General features: G+C 38.0%; 1 protein-coding gene across 2 annotated transcripts in view; it reads right to left on the bottom strand.

The window, feature by feature from the left end:
• Arp8 (Actin-related protein 8) overlaps positions 1 to 12,006 on the bottom strand; it is a 125,459-nt gene extending 113,453 nt beyond the window's left edge. The window contains exons 1-3 of one of the 2 annotated variants that reach the window (XM_067129902.1): positions 11,622 to 12,006; positions 8,016 to 8,183; positions 1,185 to 1,397 (exon numbers count right to left, since the gene is read on the bottom strand). In XM_067129902.1, the coding sequence (XP_066986003.1) occupies positions 1,185 to 1,397; positions 8,016 to 8,183; positions 11,622 to 11,642 (402 nt within the window). In that variant the 5' untranslated portion in view covers positions 11,643 to 12,006. The remainder of the gene's footprint in view (positions 1 to 1,184; positions 1,398 to 8,015; positions 8,184 to 11,621) is intronic. The other variant, XM_067129903.1, reaches the window with a different exon arrangement.
• Positions 12,007 to 19,215: the final 7,209 nt, after the last annotated feature.

The following is a 19,215-nucleotide window of genomic DNA, read 5'->3' as shown; positions in this document are numbered from 1 at the left end:
TTTATTTCGGGGTGTCCTTCTCCTTAAAGAGTCTCTTCTACCCTAAATCATGTAGGCAGGGACGTCATAGCCTGAAGTGAATGTTGCTAAGAAAAGCCACATTGACCCACTACCTCTACATAAAGAGGGATCTTTTGTTTAACTGTAATTTCTTAGAATATCTTTCCTCATAAAGAAAGCAGATACCTTAAGATCCTTTGTGGTAATAGGAGTGAAGTGGTTATTTGAATATCGATCTACTTCAATTGGCCTGTGTAAGCAAGATCCCACAACCGATCTCATTTAATTTTAAAGAAATTTAACACTTCCCCAGGTAGTATTCTTATGCTTGTATGTAAATCATTTCCTCTATAGGAAATAGTCTTTGTGTTTCTTTGTTTTCTCTTAAAAACTGGCTTCTGCCTTTAGAGTCTATCAAAGGTTTAGAGACTAGCTATGTAGTTGACATAATCATAGTGGGGGCAGCAAAAGGAACCAGCACATACCTTCTGTGAAGATGCCCAGTGTAAAAAAACGAACAATTCTTTATGAATCAGACTGATGACCTCCATTTCCATCTATAACAAGGAAGGAGCCAGTATCCACTGAAATTTAACTTTTTAAATTCTATAAGGACTTTAAACATAAATGCAAGGTACATTTAACTGAAACCTCACCAAGACTTGATAAACCAGACAGCTTCACACTTTCCCAAAGGGGACAGAATTGATTTAAATTTCATGGTGCTATTATGATTGTCTCCCACAGCATTTAACTATCAAAAACAGTGGTTCTCCCAATCCCAGGATGTTTCAAATATCAAATGCTGTGTCTACACGTGTAAAAACCTGTTTCTGTACTTCTGAGCCACTGTCTCTGACCAGGGGTTAATGGTATCAGGAAAAATAACAGATTAATGAATTAATAATAAAATCTGGCATGCAATATCAGTGCTAAAAATAACAGGTAATTCATATGAACACATTTCAAGGTAAAAGGCTATTGCCAAATATGAAGGCCTGAATACTAGGCAAGCCAACGATAAGGTCCATATTTTTCTATTAAATTAATCAACCTCCACTGAATTAGGTAAAACAGAAAGATTATTGTAAGCAAAAATGAACAGAAAACAATTGTCAGTGTGTTTTTTAAAAATAAATCTGCAGTACCCTCATGTTACAGAGAAAAAATACTTTCGTCCTCACCTCATCACCAACCACATAATCTTTGTCACATTGTACCCAGGGTGGAGACGGTTCTGCTTCTTCATCCTGGGTAGGCTGAATTCTCTTATTGTATGCTGCTATCTGTTGTGGAGGTGTAGCAAACCGGCGTGATCCATCAGACATCAGAGATGACTGAAGAATGTGACTTATCTTTAAACGACATTCCTCTAACTCCCGCATAGCATCTCGATCCTATAAATGTAAAGCTCAGGAATTTAATATGTCATGGGCATTTCTTTATAAATGAAAAATAAAAGTCTAAGACTGAGATAACTGAATTTTTAATATTTCAGAATTGAACATCAAAGAACTATTTAACTTATATAACTGCTTTATAAATGAATTTCTTATCCAGTCTCAAAGTTATACCAAATCCATAATTAACAAACTGCTTCATTAGAAGTAAATGACTTGCAAAGCAACCCTCATTACATGTAATGTGTGTTATTACTTTCTGCCTTCATCAGCAAAGTATTTCTTCAGTATACAAGAAATTCCTTGAAAACAATGAGTTCTATGTCATATAAAACACAATTCTTGAACTGGATACATATTATTTTAGAACTTTGCAAGGCAGTGACTCATTAATATGAGAGTACTAAAAGACAGTTCTGAAGTCCATCAAGCCTTTCAATTAATACAGAAAGGTGTGAGTCACTTTGAAAAATAAATGTATTTCATTCTATGACAAAAAATTCTAGCATGCTTCACAGCTTACAGACATACTGTATGTAGTCGTAAAACTGTACAACAATACACTGATTTATGTCCTAAGGTTAGCTGGCTACGGAGTGTCTAAGCTATGGTGGAAAAGGGTTTGCATAGCAGTCCTCACCAAAACCTGTACATAACAAAAAGGTTCATACCCTCTTGAATGAGGTATTTGGGGCCAGGTACACTGGAGGTTTGTTAAAGATGACAGTGGGTCATTCATTTAACCATATCTGCTGAAGGATGAATAAGTCACTGTCATCTGTGTCTCAACCTCATAGAGAGTTTTGAATAACACTCATCACATATAACTCCCTTTGGGTGTACAGTACATTATTCCCAAAGTAAAGTGAATTATACATTAAGAGGTATATGTGGCCTAATATTTAGTGTAGTAAAGCCCCATGGGAATTAATGACAAACCTACATCATATGTTAAGCCACAGCCTTTCTATTAGGCAATTCTCATTGAATGCTGACGCACACGTGGCATTCACTATTTTAAGACAGCACCTCTAATCTTTTGAGTCCCCTTTTATTTCCCGGGATAAAACTCCAAAAAATAAGGAATAACGTATGTTATTTTGCTCCATTTCATTCTCCTCTGCCAACAGCTGCTTTAGCCATTCATTCATTCATTCATGACTCCCATCAGGGCTAGAATAGATCCAGACTAGAACTACACTCCAACATACAGTTAAACACAATAAAAATTATGGTTTAGCAAAAAACAAAAACTGAATAAAAAGGAAAAAAGGTAGTCAACAAAGTTAAATTTCCCAGAACCTAATTATTCCCCGTGAGGCTTTACAAGCCAGGCACCTCATATCTGGTGAATCCAAATGGTCTGCAGTGAGACTGCCTTCTACTGGAGGGAAGAACATAGTCTGAAGACCTCTGGATACTTAGTGGACTGCTGAGGCTACAAGCCATTTCTGGCAATCCTCCTGGTGAACAATTTCTGTATCTACACACACACACACACATACATATATAGTGCTCTCCCACTTTTTTGAGGGGATAGGTTCCAGAACTCACTGCAGAAATGCAGTCCCCTCTAAAAACGCTTATAACTGACAAATACCCTGTACCCCTTAAACTAAAATGCTTATAACTGTCTATTTTAAAGGTTCACTGCCTAATTTAGTAGTTCAAACAAAAACAGACCTTAATAATCATACTAAAACAATTCAATATCAATTCACACAAAAATATACCACAAACCATCATTCCAAAACACCCAAAGTCATTTTAGATTAGAATCCTTTTACAAATGTTACTCTTATGTATATATGCCCCCTAAAATGCTTATAACAATGATCTAATAATTTTAAAATATTAATATTTATGTAAACACTGCAAAATATCTATAGAATGTTTAATACAGATTAAATAAATCTGTCTTACAGAACGTTTGGCAACTAATCAAGTTACCCCTGTATGCATAAGCATAGCCATTTTCTCTCATAGTATTGAAGTCATCCCATTTATATGGTAAAAATAATTAAAATTATCACTAATTTGCTTTTTTCATGGAGCAACACTGTTTACCCACTAATTAATTTTTTCATATCATGCTCGTGACTAAATACAGATTTTAATGATAAAAATAATTTACAGTGTACTAATATTGTACTCATGTATCTCTTAAGCACATTACAGGTTGGGCCCCAGACTGAGCATAACAGGTGTATGATTCGATCTTCCCTCTCTCTCTCTCTCTCTCTCTCTCTCTCTCTCTCTCTCTCTCTCTCTCTCTCTCTCTTTAAGGGTAATGTATGATGCATTTGAAATGATACTACTGTAAAGTGTTTTTGGATGATAGGGCATACGGTAAAATATTTAAATATTTGCTGATTATTTTAATTTTATCTTCCAGTCTGCTTTTACTGGAAAATAAAATTAAAATAAATAGCGAATATTTTAAATATTGTACAATATGCTCTATCATCCAAAAACACTACAGTAATATCACTTCAAATACACTTACATTACCATTATAGAGAGAGAGAGAGAGAGAGAGAGAGAGAGAGAGAGAGAGAGAGAGAGAGAGAGAGAGAGAGAGAGAGAATTGAGTCATACACCTGTATGCTCAGTCTAGTGCCCAACCTGGAATGAACTTTAAAATGCACTATATATCATAATAAGTGCAGTGTAAATCATTTTTATCATAAACTTCAGTATTTCATCGTAAACACAATATGAAAAAATACAGTAATTAGTGAACAACTAGCGCTGCTCTACGAAAAAAGTGAATTAGTGATAATTTTAGAGATACTGTCCATAGAAAACATCTGCGAACTGCTGAAAGTTCCTGCAGTAAAGTGAAAGATATGTTTCACAAAAATCCACAACAAAATGAAGCTTGGAAAAGTAAAGTGTGAAAAAGCAGGGTAGCACTGTACATACGCAGGCAGTCCCGGGTTATCGGTGGGCTCAGTTATCAGTGATCCGGTTTTACAGCGCTTGTCTAGCAATGAAAATCGTAAATTTTCGGCACTAAAAATCGCCGATTTCCACTTATCTGTGATGATAATTGGGTATTGGCGCCGATACATACCTAACAGAGTGCCGATAACCGAAAATCGGTGATTTTTGGTTATTTGCACACCGCCAGAACGGAACCCATACCAATAACTTGGGACTGCCTATATATATATATATATATATGTATATAATATATATATATATATATATATATATATATATATATATATATATATATATATATATATGTGTGTGTGTGTGTATGTATATATATCTATATATAGGCAGTCCCGGTTTACGACAGGGGTTCCGTTTTTACACCACGTCGTAAACCAAAAAATCATTGAAAATCGTAAAAAATCCTAAGAAAATCTTAGTTTTAATGCTTTGCACATATTGAAAACGATATAAACTACAATTTTATTGAGTTTTCATAAAAAAACTCCAAATTTTGATTATTCTGCCATTTTGGAGCCATTTCTTCCGACGGATCACGCGTCGTAACCCTGGAACATGCATCGTAAACCAGGAAATAATTTCTGACGAATATATTTGAAAAGCGTCGTAACCTCAGAATGTTGTAAACCAGGGACTGCCTATATATATATATATATATATATATATATATATATATATATATATATATATATATATATATATATATATATATATATATATATACATACATACTGTATATATATATATATATATTAAGTATGGGGCTTGGCTGATGAGTTTATTACTTAACTAACATAATTTATGAGGCCCTGAGTGCCAAGAACACACGTAACCTGTCAATTAAAGCTAAATATTAACCTAGAGGTTACTCGTGAAGCTTTCCTTATGGGTTCAGGCCTCTATTACTATCTAAAGACGTTATGTTTTGAAATACCTGGCCTACCCTGCTCGGACAAAGACATCTCCCTGTCGTTGTTAGGTGTATTTTCTCTACAATAACATATATATACATATACATATATATATATATATATATATATATATATATATATATATATATATATATATTATATATATATATATATAATATATATATATATTATTGTCGAGAAAAATACCATCAAAAATCATAAAAACTTGCTTTTAATCCTTTGGGTGTCTTGAAAACAATATATCCTGCATTTATATTGAGTTTTTCAACAGAAAGACCTCCAAAATTTGGCCATTCTGCCATTCTGGATCCGTATTTCTTCTGTCGGATCGGCGTTGTCAGTGTTGTAAACCTGGAACATGCGTTGTAACCCAAGAAATAATTTTGTTATGAATATATTTGAAAAGCGTCGTAAACTCAGAACATCGTAAGCCGAGCCTGTCGTAACCCGGAGACTGTCTGGAGAGCGCGCTGGCTCACGCGAACGTACACGGAGGCTGTCACTGGGTGAGCAGGCCTGTTCACATGAACGTGAATGAGGGCTGTCCTTATGACGTGCTCCAGTCTGCTGAGGCCGTGGCCTCCAGACGAGAAGAAGACTGTGAAGGGAACCTCCTCGAAGCTTCTCCAGGTGCTTGGACCCTCGAGTCAGCTACACCTGTACGGGACCCTGTCCAAGTACATGGGCGGTCACTGGCAGCAGGTGAAGAAGAACCTGCATGCTTGATCACCTTCTTTCTTGTAGTGCCTGAACCACTCTGTGGAGCAGACTCCCTGGTACTGGCAGAGGTGACTCAAGGTTCTGGCGAAACCAGAGTGCCCAGAGTGACTCGATCCTGCTTGGAGGTCTGAGCATTCGAAGCTCCAGAATCACGTGCAGGACAATCAACGGTTGCTTCCTCTGCCCGAGTGTCTGAAGAGACACAGGAAGAGGTAGGCACTATACCAGTCATGGAAGGTAACTTCCTGGAACTGGTTTTGAGTGCGCGAGACTTGGAGACTCACATACTTGAAGCTCCTGAGTCACAGGGTCTCGGCGAGACCCATGAAGTGGTCCCTGAGTCTGGAGACTGGAGAGAGCTAACAAGAGATCCCTCTGTCTCCCCCCATGGAGGGAGGCAGCCCCTTGGAAGTCCCATGACGACTTCTTCGGGGTGGGAGAAGCAACCTTCTTCTTCCTTCGCTGGTGAGCTTTTGAAGAAGGTGAGGAGGTGGCATCAGATGATGAAGATGACATCTTGTGAATCCTCTTCTTTGACTTCTGCTTCGGAGACATCTTCTTTAAGAAAGCATGGAGTAGCTGATCCCCAATGGAGGAGGGAATAGCAGGCACAGCAGAAGGATGGGCTATCATAGGGTAAACCATAGAGCAGGGGTGTGTGGAGATGTATGGTCAATGACAGCAGGGGTCATTAAAGGCGGGGCGTGAGTCATTACACTCGTTGACGTCTTTGCCATAGCAGTCATCGTAACAGACATAGTGATGGATGTTATAGTAGCATGAGTCACTGGGGGCATTACAGGAGTACAAGAAGTTCTCAGGTGATTCAGCAAGTCCTGCACCATCTCTCCTGAAGAAGCAAAAGTCAGGTTGGGGGAGGCAGTCTCCTTTCGCTCCGAAAGGGATTCCTCCTCTTCTGAGTGAACAGAGACTACTGAGCAGAGGTGGTCCTGATCACCAGGCCCCCAGCGCCGACTTTCGCTTGACGAAGCAAGTGAAGATAATGAAGGGGGGATCACTCCCATAGGGGTGGAAGCTTAGTAAGGGGAAGGAAAGGGGAAGAGGGGTCGACAACCAACCGAGTCGTAGGGGGAGTATTACCCCTGGATGATGCCTTGGAAGCCTTCTTCTTGCATTTCCTCCTCTGTGAAAACTTCACCCATTGCACAGGAGACCAGAAACAACACTCTTCACACAGAGTCTTGGTTACAGTCATACCCTCTGCAACTAGTGCAGAGGACATGAGGGTCAACACACGCTGGGCACAGCCCTTCCGCTCAGGCTTGGATGATTCGTGAGTTTTCATAACACAATTACTACAAACACACAAACACAGCCAAAGAAATATAGCACAAACAAACACAGATTGATCCCACAGGAAAAAACAAAGCAAAACAGCAAGCAGGGCAGAGAGCAAATACACAGCTCTTCATTGCAGGGTGGTCAAAAGCTAAGTGAATCTTACCGTCTGGGTGGGCGGGACCCCCACCAGTCGGACGGTAGTTAACTACCTAACCATCGTAGAGACTGGTGCTTTGTATATTGTGTATAAAGAAATCAAATTTGTAAATGTTCAATATTCTTGCAACATATAACTCTTGATTTGTTTCACAATGAAGTAAGATTTTCTCCTTGCAAAAATAATATTTACAGTGTCATCAAATAAAAATGGAACAATGAAAGGAATAAAGAACAATAGCAGTAGGCTGGCATCAACTAGACATACCAGTTCTCCACAGAGACCAGTGAAAGCTTTTATAAAGTGATGAAGGTGGCTGCCACAATGATGTTGCCTTACTCATCAGATCATCTCCACTGCAGGGCAGTTTCAATTAAAAACGAGGTGCAACTGACAAGGCCATAAAAAGTGGTATGGGCATTGCAATGCAATGGTCTGTACTCTCATACAAATATAAGAAATGCATATTTTACAAATTAACATACTTTACAGTTGTACATATATTTTTATCCTACTATCCTACACCTTTTAACAGCAACTTACAAGCTTAACTTGAGGTACAAGGAAGGGATCATTATATACTGGCACTCCACTCCGTCTCTTTCGGGCAATGGCATGGAGAACTGTGTGAGGAACTGAGTCTGAAGGCCGTCCGATTCGTAAGTAACGTGATCCAGGATGAAGGATTATACATGCTTGTGCTTCTAAATGCTGGAAATAGAATAACATCAGAAATTAATAGACCCATAATGACTTAAGAGAGAGAGAGATTTTTGAGTCTTATTGCTATAAAATCCCAGCTTCAGTCACACTATACCCTCTATGACATTCATTTCATTCTTAGGGCATAAAGAAAAGTATACAATACTCAACAAAATCATTATAAATATTTCTGGTTACATTTGTTATTTTTACTATATGTTTAGTGAGTAAACATCTCCTTCAACTGCAAAAGGAATAAAGTTCACCTATTTGTAAATACTGTATTAGGATACCATAATTAAAGTATATGTAATTATCAGTAACAACTTAATTTATTATAGGCAGAATATTTGGCTGAACAATAAATCTTTTCAACTCTAAATTAAGGGGTAAAGTTCTAAACTTTTTGAATATTAAGGTACCACACACAAAATAATTCTGTCACTAGTTAATTTTTCAGTATTCCAAACTCATACAAGTTCTTCCAACTTGGTTCCGAAAATGAACATGTACTATACACAAACACATAACTCTGTATACAGGTACACATACATACATACATACATACACACACACACACACACACACACACACATATATATATATATATATATATATATATATATATATATATATATATATATATATATATATATATATATATCTGAATCATGTAATGATTGTGTTGTAAACTTATCAAGTGAACAAATAAGTGAAAATGTTGTGAGTGCACTTGGATATGGTTTATTCTTCTTTATATCGAATAGACCCTCTGCTTCAATGATTATGTTGTCCCTGTGCAAATTATAAAAATATTGTGTCTTCCTCAAAATCATATTGACATAATTAAAGGTACTGTTTATGGAGGTGCCAATGTTAGTCATGAAAGTAATTTCCCTGCCTGTTATGAGAAAAGCTTGACCGATCTTAAAAAAGACAATACAATCCGCATCGCAAAAGCTGATAAGTCGAATAGTATTGTAATTTTAGACAAAGCTGACTACATATCATGTACGCAAGCCCTACTGGATGATGATAAGACTTACAAAAAATTAACAAAAAATCCCCTTGATCAATTCAATAGCACAGTGAAAAAAATCTTTAAAGATAAAAAAAGAACTAACAGGTCAGTTGCCAGTAAAATTTCCCTCGTTACCTTACTTGTACAGATTAGTAAAAACACACAAAGAAAATAATCCGATGCGGCCTCTTATAATATCAGTACTGTTGGCTCAGTATCATATAAGCTTTCAAAATATATCACCAAGCTCTTGTCCCCATTACCTGGAACTATCTCCAATTCTCACATATATCATTCTCTAGATTTAGTTGATAAATTAAACAAAATACCTTTTTTGCCCCACTGATAGATTTGTTAGTTTTGATGTTTGTTCTCTTTATACTAAAGTCCCTATAGATTGTATTTTATAGTATCTTGGTGAAGAACTAATCCATCATGAATTACCTCTACCTGTAAGTCATATTATTTCACTCACTAGGTTGTGCATTTGTGATTGTAAGTTTATATTCAGTGGCAAATTCTACCAACAAATATTTGGTATGGCAATGGGCAATCCTTTATCCCCAATCCTCTCAAACTTGCGCATGAAATTCTTTGAAAAATTATATTTACCTAATATTTATACTCCTTTAAAGTGGTATACATATGCTGACAATATTTTAGCTGTTTTGCCTGCTGGTATTGATGTAAATGGTTTACTCTCTAATTTGAATAACCAGGTACCATCCATTAAGTTTACTTTAAAATTAACTTGTCTGACGTCATTCCCCTTTCAAGAGCTAGTCTATCTCTGGCGTGCAGTGAGTGGGTCTTAGCTGCAAAGAGCCGTGGATTTTGCTATAGCTCACCCCACCTGTATGTCCAACAATTTGGGAGACCACAGTGGGAAAGTTATGTTCTTGGGTTTGGGAAAACCTAAAGTGAGTGAAATATAAGGACTTCAGCCTAAGCCACCCACAGTTCACATTCAGATTAAGGTAACCCCATTGGCAGTTCACAAACAGATTAAGGTAAGTTTATGGAATGCCTTCAAACTATTATATCATGCACTAAGGTAAGGCCCTGGTGCCCTAGGTTAAGTTTAGTTAGGTTAAGTGTAGTCGGATGCATCATTTGCTAAAGAAACGAATATCAGAATAATTCAAAGTGCATATTAAAACATGTCCAAAGGGTACAACTATGGGGTTGCTCCGCATCAGTATTACCTTGGAAACTGACTTTTCCTATAGTATTTTGGTTGCTTATTAACAATTTACTGTTATTTTTTGTTGGTTGACTGTAATTAACCTATAATTAACACCAGAACTATGATGTTTTTGTATGCTGGCCATCCTGGAATGCTATCGTGCATGCACAGTGTTATAGGGGAACTTTTGGCAAAAGGTGGAATTTCCTTCACAAGGGGTTCAGGGGGCAGAGCCCCCTGACTAAGTAACACAGCCTGCTAGCCTAGGTTAGGTTAGGTTAGGGTATGTTAGGTTAGTATAGTTCCTTTTATAATAGGTTTCCTTAGCCAATCCCTTCTTGAACATATGGCTCTCTAATGACTTGCTCATGCATGGAACCATTCCACAGGCTAACAACGACATGGCGGTCTGGTCTTTCTCCAAATGATTTGCCTCACCCAAAACCCCACGTTCTCAAAGGGTCCCTAACCACGTTGGGTAGATATGAGGTTAATAATAACTGCCCGACAATAAGTAATACCAACTTTGTCATCAGCAACACTAAAAGTAGACGAAAAATCAATTTCCAAGGTGGCCCAATAGGCCTAGTCCATGCAGAGTTACCCTGTAGTTTTACCGTCCAAAATTCCAAAATGGTTAACAGTAAAATTTTACCAAAATCCCGACAAGGTACGATGCTACCCTACTTCTTCTCTGGCCCACACCATGTACAGTATATCCTAATAGGGTAGAACTATACAGTAGCTCCGCAGCGGCGACTGCCTTCTAACTTAACTCTTTCTTCTACAGTTTTTTGGTTGCTAATTATGAATTTACCTTTAATTTTTGGCACTCAAGTGTAATTAACCTGTAATCAACCCCCGAAGTCCATCCAACAAGGGGTTTCCATACTCGATCTTCACAAGACAGAGCACCGGTACGTCTGTTTCGAACGGTTCATATCCCGTCCGGCAAGTGCAATAACTTGTTAATGTATGGGTACCCAACCCCCCAACCCCGGGGCCAGTACTAAACACGGCGAAGGGACATTCCATTTGGCCGACAACAAACAGATGCACCGCCAGTATCAGAACCCCTAAAAGTGTACAAAAAACCAGTTGAAAATGTAAAAACAGGTGCGGAGCTAATTATATACTAGAATTACCCCTAATAGCCTAGTTAAATAATTACACTTTAAGTCTAGCCTAACCATGCCGATATGAATGCAAAAAATTACACAATAAACTTTAAAATACTCACATCTGAAAATGGTTCCGGCATTTAGCTTTTCTAAATGATGGCTAGCTTATACCTTCACAAACAAAATTATATTGTGTTGTGCTAGCACAAGCTCAAAAACCTCCCGGTCGAGGTATCTTCTGTTATTGTTTGTGTCATGCGACAAGTTAGTTGTATTATGGAGATGGAGTCTTTATAACGGCGCCTCAATTTTTCATCAGATGCTCTGGAGATTTTAACATTATGCTCTTCCCAAATTTCATACTTTTCATGATATTTCTCTGTAAACCATATTTTCATAAACATCTCACTTATGCACTATGTGCACCATAATTAGGAATGCAACGGAAGAATGCCACTTAGTGTAGCTGGAGCCCTACCTAAGAAAGAAACACATGCGAGAATCATACGAAGAGCAAGAAAGGTAGAAATGGTCGAAGCATTTGGACGTAACAACGCGAGGGGAGAACTTTCGAATGTATGAAAGTAATGCTGTTGTTATCTTTTCTACCAAAAAAAAAAATGGAACTCTTGTCAAAAGAGCAAACGTGGTTTGGAGATGGAATATTCGACTCTGCTCCACTAGGTAAACAATTATATAGCCTACTATCCATGCGCTTACTTCAGGAAACAAAACTTTGCCTTCAGTTTATTGTATAGCAAGTAATAAGCACGAAAGAACTTACCACGAAATTTTTTAATTTCCTGAAAAACAACGGAGTAAATGATCCAAGTTCCATGACGACAAAATCATAATTTTCCCCGAATGCGAATTGTGTGGGAAAAGAACAAAATTTTTTGGGAACCTAAATCAGTTCCACGCTTGCCTACCACTCAAATCTATTTGTCTATCTGGAACTTTACCTTCGCTATACCAGAGAGAGAGAGAGAGAGAGAGAGAGAGAGAGAGAGAGAGAGAGAGAGAGAGAGAGAGAGAGAGAGAGAGAGAGAGAGAGAGAGAGAGAGAGAGAGAGAGAGAGAAAAGAAAATCAGCGATTCTGGCTGACTTCGTCCCACGTGGGATAATGTGAGTATAGCCTACGCCTAGCTAGGTTTTGCGATCACGAATCTGTGTGATTTTGAAGGAGGAAATATAACACTATTCCTCGAAATTGTTAATACCTAAATATCCTATCATAAAGGTCACGCAAGCCGTGTGCAAGGCTTTCAAAATCTAAATCTCAGCGGTTCTCCTCTCTCGTTTTTTTTTTTTTCTTGGCATGCTTCCCTAGTATTTTTCCCTAGGCTCAGTCACGTCTTTAAAATTCCTATGCTAAAATAAACACAATTTACTTACGTGGAATTTCTGGATCTGTGTACTGGTTTTACACAAAAGGTTCGTAATTGTCTCGTACCCAGCGTAGCTTTGCTAATTGCTGATTTGGCAGATGCAAACCCAAACAAAAGCAGAAAACAAATGGAGGGGGGGGGATGCAACCGCTAAAACGAGAGTCTCAGGCAAAAGGTCGCCATTTTTATGTTTTTCCTGGCAATCTCGTTTGAAATATTCTCTGTGAGACAGGTAGCAACAATTTCAGATAATTTAGCCTTGTGATTCCGATTTCGTGGGTCCAAGGAAACATAAAACAAGAGAAAAAAAAGGGGGATTTCATATGAGCGTAAGGCTCTTACTACTGAAGGAGAATATTACGTAAACACGAGGGTAAACTTAAAGGAGTATATTTGCATAAACATCATTAGTATGGGAAAGAGGAATGCAAGTAAATTATTGATCCTGAAGGGGATTCCTACGGGATGAATGAAACTGGGGGGATTCCAGACACAGTCCGAGAAGATTCCACGATAGAGGGTCCCTCTGAAATGAGAGATATGCAAATTATATGCCAGTAATGAAAACAGACAAAAGAACAATGAATTCTAAGCTGCACTGAGGGTGCCAAGGGGCTTCAATGAATTAATAATGGCTTAGCACTGCCGACACTCGAGGAGCACGGACATTTGACAAGAGATTCAGTGATTACTGGCACTCAAATTAAGTGAATGTTACTGTCAAAAATTGCCATTTATTCCCCTTGAATAAAATTTCCTAGTTTTCTTGAATACTTATTTTTGATGTATTTCCCAGTTTCTATGAAAAATTACGTTGATGTGATTGTTTTGCTCCACAGAAGAAGTTTTTTATTATATTAACTATAGCAATGAGTTTGTATAAATTAGTACATTAATATTTAAAGTAGTAAAACACCTTTTTCGCAAATTTTATCCATCTCTATAAAATTAAATGACGTCTGATTGCAGTGTTGTCAAACTTCTTCCTGTGGAGAATGTATATGTTATTTTCTTGTTGTAAGGGCACATGCCAGTAGTTTAAGCTTGCCTTCTGGACGAAACCCTTTTTTTTTTTGTATGTTGGGTTACGATTAAACAACTTAATGTTTGTGTTTTAGTTGATGGTTTGTTACGTAACCCTGTAGTTTTGTAGATGTGACAACTGTGCTATCCAATGTACTGCTCCCGAGTTTTCTTACAGGGTGGGAACATGAAGCTCTGCCTGTTTCGCAGCAAACTCCAGAAAGGCAAGTTGTAGAAGAAATTCTCGAAAAATCCAGCCCCATCACCTCGTGAACTGTCGTCGTGATTGCAGTAATTTCTTCATAAGAATATTCTGAAATTCCCTCTTTTTTTTGCCATTTATGTTTTCCTCTATCGAAGTAACGTAACGTTTTGTCAATTTTTGCAGTAATATGTTAATGTTTTCTTGCTTCTTAATGTAACTTGGATGATTGTTGTGTCCTTTAAATATTAATTATATGTGTTAAACTTTTTAAATGCGTATTTGTGAACCCGTGTGGCATCACCCAAAAAGAATTGGTGCAGGAAATATAGTTGATTGTTTCTCAACTGCACATTGTTGGAAAGAATATAATGTTTCTTGACTTCATGGTACATTTAAGTAAGTTAGTAAACTCCTCAGCACTGTAACTTGGTCTCATTCAAAGCTAGGGCAGGAGGGCTTAAGGTTGAATGAAATCGTACCGAATGTGGGCCTAAAACTTTAAAGTTTCACCACAGTTACTAAGAAAAGCATGACTGAATGGATGTCTTTACAGAGCACTTTACCGTAAGGCAGATTTGGTTCCAGCGCAGAAGGCGGTCCGTGGATGACTTGCGATTTCCGAGTGCGAGTGTCAAGGTCTAGAGAATACAAGGTCTTCTCACGGCTGACCAAAAATTGGGATTTAATGCGCAGGTAGAGGTTGTGACGTCACGCGGTCTACTCATGGTCCTTGATGATCTCTGACTGATCAGTTGTTTACAAACAAGCAGTGTAGGTCTTGCTTCCACATATTTGGTATTGATATTGTCCGTAATAGTGGCCTTATATTTTTCCCTTTCTTACTGCAATTGAAACAGTTTAAGCAACATGAGCCAACTCTTGTGCAGTAAACGGGAACTTTGAAAATGCGAAAAATAGGGATCTAATTCTTCATAGATTTCCTTCGGACGACAAGTGTAGTGTCGCAAAAAGATGGAGTTATGATAAAGGCACAAAGGCTTCATATGAACCTAGATCAGAAGTGCAATGTGTAAAGATCAGACCTTGGAAATAACTTATTCATTATAATTTCGACACCGATATAACTATAATTCTCCTATTTGAATTCATCATTAAGATAGCGAGAGCTGGATTTCCTATAGTTGGTATGGTTAATGACTTGGGGCAACAAATATAAGGTTATGGAATTCAATAGGCAATGGCGTAACAAACTAATCCAACGTTGTTAATCCTGCGGATTATTGCAGGGAAATACATGTATTTGCCGATGCTCCTCACTTGATAAAACTCATCAGAAACACTTCACTTTCTTAGACCATGGATCTAGGTTATCGGACTGTAGGACTGCTCACATTGAGTCAGGGAACTAATTAAGAAAAGTAAGGGTGATCTAATGACAACTCGAAAACTATTTGAAAAACATTTAAGTGTTACAGGTATGGAGGGTACGACAGTGAAATTATCGTTACAGTCACTCTGCCAATCACAAAAATCTCAAACACTTCGGAGAAAAAGGTCTGATTGTGGATAGGCACTGGGGGAGCGCAATCCAGTTCATTTGCCTTGTTGATAAATGGTTTGATTCATTCAGTTCTGGAGTGCCTTTCGATAGAAAGTCTTCACGGAATGCTTACGGGCTAATCTTAGAAACCAAAACAAAACATTGCAAGAGATGATACACCTGTCCAGAACAATGAAAAGTCTGGGAGGAAAAGGATTTTATCCTTTCCAAAAAGGCCTTGTGATATCTTGCAAATCTCTACCGAACTTGCCAGGGATGTTAGGTGAAATTTTGTAATATCATACATCTTGACTCATAGGTTGAATCGAGATGGACTGGAACACTTTTTTGGCTGTATTAGCGATAATATGACTGAGGTCTCATTTTCTAACTTGATAACTAAAAAAAGCTCTTCTTACGAGGCTGAAGAAACATCTCTTCAGAAAGCGTTAAGCTTATCGGCAATATTGTTTCGTTTGCCAACGGAGGAATTGCAGGATGACAATGAAGACAATACCGAAGAGGGAGGCATGCAACGTGTGGGTGGTTTTGACTTTCTAGGATCTAAAGAACCGAAGGAGATCGCACAAGGATCGGCACTATAAGTACAACAAATGAGAAGCTAATGAAACATCGACCCGAATTTTTGGAGCATTTAAAATCGATGGAAAAGATATTTATTTGTTATCATTGTAAACATAACGAAAAAGTTGGTCACATAATTGTATAATTGTTAACCTTATGTATACATGTACTCGTATATGTGTATTTGAGTGTGAGTTGTATATTAGAGTGAAAAATGTTTTTTCGTTTTTAAATTCCAGTTGTAATTGTTTGGATGAATATACGTATAGAAATGAATATGTTCAACATGTGCTTTATTTTCCTAAAAGGATGAATCATAAAACTTAATATTGAAAAGAGTCAACGAGGAAACAGGAGAAAAGTTTTCCCATTTGTAGAGAGCTTGGGCAGAGGAGAAAGCAAGTAGACCGCGTGACGTCACGTTTCTTAACTCCCATCTCTTTACCCGAGTTAATCCTGCGCGTGAGAAGACCTTGTATTCTCTAGACCTTGGCGAGTGTGATCTTCCACGTGGTAGGATGCAGGGGCTTCAATGTAAAGGGCAAGACGATGGGAACTTCACGAAACGCCAAGCAAATGGAGTGGGTCATCGGTCAGGCCAGCATCGAGGGGAACACGTGGTTGGCGGTTGGAGTGCACGGAGGAAAAGTATACTTTGAAAGGCCACGTGGTTAGGAGCTAAGGGCATCGTTGGGCCAGGGGCATGGTGGTGGTTTGGGGTCGTCTTTACACCATCTCGTCCAGCGTGCGTCTGAGAGCGAGCCCTGGGCTGGTTGTCGCTTTATGACCTCTCCTATGGGCATGGGGCACGTCCAGCACATAGGGAGGTGAGTCATTTTCAGCTGGTCTGAAAAGAAGCAGCCAGACAGATTCACTTTTGCCTCGAAAAGGAATTACCTACTTAAAGGGAGTGGCCTACAATCGGTTTTAATCCCTTGTATTCTGACCGTGCGAAATATCGATTGGCAGACAAGAAGCAAAAGAAAAGGGAGCAATTTTCTAGCGAATTCTTGCTACTCTTAATAATATACATATATATATATACATACATATGTATATTAATATATATATATACACACACACACACACATATATATATATATATATATATATTTTTTTTTTTTTTTTTTCTTGTCTTTCAAAGAAGTTCAGCCTTTGGGATATGGTAGTTTCATATTAGGAAGGATTTTAACCAAAAGCTTTAAATCTACTTTACTCCTTTATTACTATAGGCTAAACTTATAACATAAATCTCCGGCCATCAGAGAGGCAAGTCATTCACTTTACACAAATAAATACTCTGCACTCGACCACCTTTTAACACTCGGAAAAGAAATGTCTTGTAGCAGGTAAGATCCTTCAAACACAACACTGAAACAGCCGCTACGTGATGCAAGAGAATTGATTCACTGGGTAGCAAGACAAATTCGGTGCAAGCGAGGCCCACCATGAGTAGGCTACTCCCGGTGGCCTCGGTGCAAGCCCGTAGCAATAATCATGATAATAAAACCACTTCATTTACTTCTCAGTACGCCAGAAAGGTCCGAAGACACATCTGTCCATGTGCTATATACTTTGCAAGTCTGCCGCCTGCAGGATTATATACATCCTTGCAATGAAACCGTTTCACTAAAATCGTTACCAAAAATTATACGTAGCACCCCCTTCCCACAAAGAAGCGCATAGCAAATGACCACACGACATTGTCAACATGCCTCCTCTTCTTGCAGTAATACAATAGCAGAGATTAATACCTTAGACTTCTATGCTGTTACAAACGAGTTATCAATGGACAGCTGAAACGTCATGGACTTCACAACAACCAAAATAAGTTCGTTCAGGACTGAGGGGGTAAGGATGACACCTACAATCATGCAAAACGAACATTTTAAAGCTGTACAAACGGTGAATAATAACATTGCTTAATTTTTAGTCTTCCTCGTACCATCTGCGGAAGGCAGGTGATACAAAAGCTAATTGACAAATTAATTTTTAAGCGTTGGTAAAAGACAACTTTCGTTAAATTGAGGGTGAGTATATATATATATATATATATATATATATATATATATATATATATATATATATATATATATATATATACACGGAAGAGGTATTAGAAAGAAGGGCCTTGATATCCAAATGGTATGAGAGTGCTTGCAAGAAAGAGGTCACGGCTCATTGCGTCTAGGGGTAGTTAACAAGGTGTTGCTCAGTAACCTTCCGTGTAGGGCTACGAAACGGTTATTGTTTCTGAGATTTTCTGGATAGAGGGACCTCCATGATTCAGCCCTTGAAACATGAATGTGGCAGTGACCTTTGTGATGCTTGCCCTTCGGAGCTGCCTTCCGTCGGGGGAAAAAGGAAATGCCCAAAGAAATTGACTTATACATGATGTTTTCTAATTAATGCGATGAGTCTCTCGGGGGTTTCACTAGAGAAAGTCGCTCCCAGAGGAAAGTCTGGCACCAACGATTGATGATATTCATACTCAGACATTTTACTTTTTTTTCATTATATTAGTAACACTAGCTACAGAATAAACCAGAATGCATCACAGATTGTTCATACAATTAGGCCTCGTTTTAAGGTTGAAATAATAATATTAGTTTTAACTGAGTAGATAATCATCATGAATCTGCTAACAGGGCTATGGAAAGCAGATAAGATCAGCTATGTCTTTGTGGATCCGGTTTTAAAGCTGACCAGTCCACATCCTCTGGGCTTAGCCGACACGTAATGAACTCTGTATCCCTTAATTGCCTGACATTTAGAAACTCATTATATAAACATTCTCCTGCGCACTACCAAACCATTACTGATTGTATAGAGGTGGAGTTACGACCCGGAATACAGCGCTCATCTATTCTTACTTTTTCTATTTGTATGGCATTTCCTCATTCGTATTTATGCATACACAAATGCGTATATATATGTGTGTGTGTATGTAATCACACACACACACATATATATACACATACTGTATGCATATGCATTTATGCATGCAATTT

This window comes from Macrobrachium rosenbergii, chromosome 28 (genome assembly GCF_040412425.1).
Source record: "Macrobrachium rosenbergii isolate ZJJX-2024 chromosome 28, ASM4041242v1, whole genome shotgun sequence".
In the NCBI taxonomy this organism is placed as follows: domain Eukaryota; kingdom Metazoa; phylum Arthropoda; class Malacostraca; order Decapoda; family Palaemonidae; genus Macrobrachium; species Macrobrachium rosenbergii.
The sequence above is the reverse complement of the archived record's forward strand: the minus strand, read 5'-3'. Positions and strand labels throughout refer to the sequence as shown.